General features: G+C 42.4%; 1 protein-coding gene across 1 annotated transcript; it reads right to left on the reverse strand.

The window, feature by feature from the left end:
- rhbdd2 (rhomboid domain containing 2) lies at window positions 1-1,571 on the reverse strand. Its single transcript, XM_026304293.1, has one exon. It carries the CDS (start codon window positions 1,253-1,255, stop codon window positions 353-355), a length of 903 nt encoding a protein of 300 aa, XP_026160078.1. The 5' UTR covers window positions 1,256-1,571; the 3' UTR covers window positions 1-352.
- Between the last annotated feature and the right edge of the window lie 4,544 nt (window positions 1,572-6,115).

The raw sequence follows: 6,115 nt of genomic DNA on the forward strand, positions 1-6,115 counted from the left end.
AGTTTTTGCATGAAAAGACTTTTATACAAATTTAATTTGTAGAAATGGGCAACATATAATACATAAGACACTGAAATTTAAACAAAAAATGTACAAAGGTTACCTGTAACATTTGAACATGGAGAAATGTGGCAAAGAATCCACAAACAAAAGCTTAAAAATCAAGTTTGTCATCTGCCAGTTAGTTTCTCTCCCAACTGTAGTCCCCACAGTTCAGTGACAAGAGGAGCTAGAGGGGTACCATCCCTATCTGCATGTTGTAAATGCAAAGCAATCAAAAAAAAAAAAAAACAGAACTATATCTAACCATGACTATGAGCATGGTGGTTGTGGCTGCATCTGTGGCCAGGACTTAGCCCAAAGATGTGTGCTGCGCTGAGTCCATGAAGATGAGAGGTGGAGGAGGACCAGCCAGAGCACTAGCTGAGTTTGCCCAACCTTCATATGTCATGGGTGCAGTATTAATGTTGGACAAGGGGGCATACGCCTGGACTGGGTAGGACCCAGGTGTTGGGTTGATTTGTGGAAGGAGGGTCTTCCTCCTCTCTTCTGTGGACGCAGGAACAAACATAACGCCGCTGATTCTCCTCAACCACCTGAAGGGCATCATCTTCTCTACAATGCCGGCCCTGGCCTCAGACATGTCCACATGCGAGAACCATCCCTTCCCGTACATCCACCCGATCAGAATAGAAGTGACATTGCAGAGCAGCACACTGTGAGGAATGACAGCAGTGGTGATTATGAGGAGCACCCAAGGGAGAGCCATGGTGGGGAAGCTGACTCCACAGAGAAACCCTTTAGTCATCTTTGTGTGCATAGCAGTCAGGGCGACACTGGCCAGGACCACAGGAAGCAGCCCCTCGGCGTGACTCCGGCTGCTATCATCCTGCAGAAGGTCCAAGAAGCTGAAACACAAACCGGTGGTGGTCGACATCAGCAGAAACAAGAACAGGAACCGGACCGTGCCGACACCTTTCTCCAAGCTGCTGCTGAGAAACAACAGGGCTGTGATGTTCAGGAGAAGTTGCGCAGAACTTCTGTGGTAAAACGGGAACATGAAGAGCCTGTGGAGGTGTACACTTTGGAAAACAGCGGCACCGACACTGAAGAGACCCTGGGTGAGGCTGAAGTACATCTGGACACCAAACAAAACGCATGACAGCAGCGCTACTATAATAGCCCCGCTGGTGACAGCAGGAGCGATTTCCTTGAAAACCTGCACGACCGTTTTGAAGTAATCCGTCAGGGTCATCTTGGCAAAAAACTTCGACCATCCACAGTTAATACTAAACTGAAGTTTGTTAGAAAGAAATCACCAAACCAACTGTGGCTCGACTGTCTCCACAATTCCTAAACAGGAAGTACAATCTTATCTAGACTGTTTTGAGCCGTCGATTCCTCCACACCTGTCAGGCTGATGTAGTTGTTGTTGTTGGTGGATAAATCAATCAATCAGTCTTCAGTATTTTGTAGACGGCGATGTTTACACGACGGTCGGCCAATCTTTCAGTAGTATATGTAGAGTCAGGCTAACCCGAGTGTTAAAAGACAACTTCTGGTCAAACCTTTCAAAATAAAGCGCATTGATGCATGGAAGGGCGTTTTTATATGACGATATCTTTAACTGCGTAGATTAATTAAACCATCTACACATAATAAATGCCATATAATCACAAAACTGTAAAAATCAGACTTTTATAGTCTATTGGGTAAAGAGAAGACTAAATATGACTTTGCTGTCATATTTTGAAGGAAAAATTGTTCAACTTCCTGCTCCTGTTGTATAAATTATCTTAAACCCATAATTCAGTGCAGTGTGAGGGGGGTTTTTTTTAGGTCTCGGCGCAGGGACTATTATTCAATTCAATTCAATTTTATTTGTATAGCGCCAAATCACAATACAAATCATCTCAAGGCACTTTACAAAAACTAAAACTAAAAACCCAACAATTCCCTTATGAACAAGCACTTGGCGACAGTGGAGAGGAAAAAACTCCCTTTAACGGAAGAAAAAACCTCCAGCAGAACCGGGCTCAGTTTGGGCGGCCATCTGCCTCGACCGGTTGGGGTGAGTGGATAGAGCAGAGAGAAAAGAACAGCAACAATAAACAACAAATAGACACTGCAAGTTGGTGGGGCCAGTAACTGCACATCAGCGATAAACAGCTCCAGGACCAGGGACACCTGCAGAAGGTACAGAGAGAGAGAGAGAGAGAGAGAGGGAGGGAGAGAGCACAAACTAGGGGAGAGAGAGAGCACAAGGTTAGTAACATTCAATGGTGGAATATACATGAGGTGGGAGAGAAGAGGGGGGAGGGGGGGGGGGTTAGGGTAGGGGAGCTCAGTGCACCGATGGTCCTCGGGCAGTCTAGGCCTATAGCAGCATAACTAACTAAGGGATGGTTCAGGGTTGCCTGAAGCCAGCCCTAACTATATTCAATTCAATTCAATTCAATTTTATTTGTATAGCGCCAAATCACAATACAAATCATCTCAAGGCACTTTACAAAAACTAAAACTAAAAAACCCAACAATTCCCTTATGAGCAAGCACTTGGCGACAGTGGAGAGGAAAAAACTCCCTTTAACGGAAGAAAAAAACCTCCAGCAGAACCGGGCTCAGTTTGGGCGGCCATCTGCCTCGACCGGTTGGGGTGAGTGGATAGAGCAGAGAGAAAAGAACAGCAACAATAAACAACAAATAGACACTGCAAGTTGGTGGGGCCAGTAACTGCACATCAGCGATAAACAGCTCCAGGACCAGGGACACCTGCAGAAGGTACAGAGAGAGAGAGAGAGAGAGAGAGAGAGGGAGGGAGAGAGCACAAACTAGGGGAGAGAGACAGCACAAGGTTAGTAACATTCAATGGTGGAATATACATGAGGTGGGAGAGAAGGGGGGGGGGGGTTAGGGTAGGGGAGCTCAGTGCACCGATGGTCCTCGGGCAGTCTAGGCCTATAGCAGCATAACTAACTAAGGGATGGTTCAGGGTTGCCTGAAGCCAGCCCTAACTATATGCTTTGTCAAAGAGGAAGGTTTTAAGTCTAGCCTTAAAAGTACAGAGAGTGTCTGCCTCCTGAACCCAGTCTGAGAGCTGGTTCCACAGGAGAGGAGCTTGATAGCTAAAGGCTCTGCCTCCCATTCTGCTTTTGAGAACTCTGGGAACCACAAGTAGGCCTGCACTCTGAGAGCGAAGTGGTCTATTGGGATAATATGGTACTATGAGGTCTTTAAGGTATGAAGGAGCTTGATTATGAAGGGATTTGTATGTGAGAAGAAGGATTTTAAATTCTATTCTATATTTTACAGGGAGCCAATGAAGAGAAGCCAATATAGGAGAAATATGATCTCTCTTGCTAGTTCCTGTCAGGACTCTGGCTGCGGCATTCTGGATTAATTGGAGGCTTTTTATTAAGATATTAGGACATCCAGATAGTAATGAGTTACAGTAATCTAGCCTTGAGGAAACAAATGCATGGACTAGTTTTTCTGCATCATTTTGAGACAGGATGTTCCTAATTTTGGAAATGTTGCGCAGGTGAAAGAATGCAGTTCTAGAAATTTGTTTTATGTATGAGTTAAAGGACATGTCCTGGTCAAAAATAACTCCAAGGTTTTTTACAGTAGTGCTGGAGGCTATGCCATCTAGAGTAGCTATAATTTTAGAAAAGTTATTTCTGAGATTTTTAGGCCCAAATATAATGACTTCTGTTTTCTCCGAGTTTAAAAGTAAAAAGTTACTGGTCATCCAAGCCTTTATGTCAGTTAGACAGGCTTGAAGTCTGGTTAACTGGTTTGTGTTAACAGGTTTAATAGATAGATATAACTGAGTGTCATCCGCATAGCAGTGGTAATTAATAGAGTGCTTCCTAATGATATATCCTAAAGGAAGCATGTACAGGGTGAACAGAATCGGTCCTAGCACAGAACCTTGTGGAACTCCATAACTAACTTTTGTTCGTGTGGAAGGTTCATCATGGACATGAACAAACTGGAATCTGTCCGATAAATAGGATTGGAACCACTTTAACGCTGTTCCTCTGATACCAATCACATGCTCCAGTCTCTGTAATAAGATGTTGTGGTCAATGGTGTCGAATGCTGCACTAAGGTCTAGGAGGACAAGTATCGAAACAAGTCCATTATCTGAGGCTAAGAGAAGATCGTTGGTAACTTTCAACAGTGCTGTTTCTGTACTATGATGTGCTCTAAATCCTGATTGAAAATCTTCAAATAGTTCATTCCTGTGTAAGTGGTCTGATAGCTGCTTAGCAACAGCTTTTTCTAGGATTTTAGAAATAAATGGCAGGTTGGATATTGGTCTATAATTAGCCAAGACACCTGGATCAAGACTAGGCTTTTTGAGTGAAAGGTTTGATTACTGCAGTCTTAAAGGCCTGTGGTACGTAGCCTGATACTAGAGATAAATTTACCAAGTCCAATAAAGATGAGTTCATTAATGGCAGGGTGTCTTTAAGCAGTCTAGTCGGGATGGGGTCCAAGAGACACGTTGATGATTTCGATGAAGCAACTACTGATGTAAATTCAGAGAGATCTATAGGAGAGAAGCACTCTAAACATAACTGAGGTCCTACAGATGATTCAAGAGCTACTGTAGTAAAAGATTCATTTATTGCAGGTATAGGAAGCATCTGCTGAATTTTATCTCTAATAGTTGTGATTTTATTTGTAAAGAAACTCATAAATTCATCACTGCTGAGAGCTAAGGGAACACTGGGCTCAACAGAGCTGTGACTTTTGTCAGCCTGGCTACAGTGCTGAAAAGAAACCTGGGATTGTTCTTATTTTCCTCTATTAGTGATGAATAGTATGCAGTTCTGGCTTTACGGAGAGCTTTTTTATATGTTAGTAGACTGTTTTTCCAGGCTAGAAAAATTTCCTCTAAGTTTGTGGAACGCCACTTCCTTTCCAGCCTTCGTGATGCCTGCTTTAAGGTACGAATATGTAAATTATACCATGGGGCTAGTCTTCTCTGAATCACTAACTTCTTTTTCAGAGGGGCTACAGAATCAAGCGTTTCACGCAGTGAGGTTACAGCGCTGTCAACAACATGATCAATTTGGTAGGGAGTAGGATTAAGGCAGCTGCCCTCCACTATGTTTATACTTGGCATAGATGCAAATAAAGATGGAATCATTTTCTTAAATTTATTAACAGCGTTGTCGGATAAACATCTGCTGTAGTGGAATTTTCTTCCAGACGCTGCATGATCCATCATTTTAAATTCGAAAGTTATTAAAGAATGATCTGACAAAACAGGATTTGGGGGAAAAATTATTAGATGTTCAATTTCGATGCCATAGGTCAGAACAAAATCAAGGGTGTGATTAAAACAGTGGGTGGGTTTATTAACGTTTTGAATGAAACCAATTGAATCTAATATAGAATTAAATGCAATGCTGAGGCTGTTATTTTCAACATCTACATGAATGTTAAAATCTCCCACTATAATGACTTTATCTGATCTAAGCACTAAATCAGACAGGAAGTCAGGGAATTCAGTTAAAAACTCTGAGTAAGGAACAGGTGGACGGTACACAATGACAAGTAGAACTGGTTTTTGTGTTTTCCAGTTTGGATGTGAGAGACTAAGAGTGAGGCTCTCAAATGAGTTATAATTGTTCTGAGGATGAAAGTTTAATAATAAGTTTGACTGGAAGATTGCAGCTACTCCTCCACCTCGACCTGTGCTTCGAGGAACATGATAATTTTTATGACTGAGGGGGGTTGATTCATTCAGACTGACATATTCATCCTGCTGTAACCAGGTTTCAGTAAGATAAAGTAGGTCAATTTGGTGATCAGTTATCAAATCATTTACTAACAGAGATTTAGAAGAAATGGACCTAATATTTAATAATCCACATTTGACAGTTCTGTTTTTCTGTTCAATAAGAGGAGTGGTCTTAATTTTTATTAAGTTTTTATGAATAACTCCTCTTCTGTTAACTTTTGATTTGTTTGATTTATATGTTCGAGGGGCAGACACAGTTTCTATGTGGTTTGAAGGGGGCGGCGGCTCTAAGGAAACTGCAGAGAAGCGTTTTAGACTGAGTTTCTGCATCCCGGTCCCCACCCTGGATTGTCAGGC

The sequence above is a fragment of the Mastacembelus armatus genome, chromosome 1, assembly GCF_900324485.2.
Source record: "Mastacembelus armatus chromosome 1, fMasArm1.2, whole genome shotgun sequence".
NCBI lineage: Eukaryota > Metazoa > Chordata > Actinopteri > Synbranchiformes > Mastacembelidae > Mastacembelus > Mastacembelus armatus.

What these genes read in the sequence shown, in the direction of transcription:
- rhbdd2 (XM_026304293.1), bottom strand. Translation starts at nt 1,255, where the DNA reads ATGACCCTGACGGATTACTTCAAAACGGTCGTGCAGGTTTTCAAGGAA.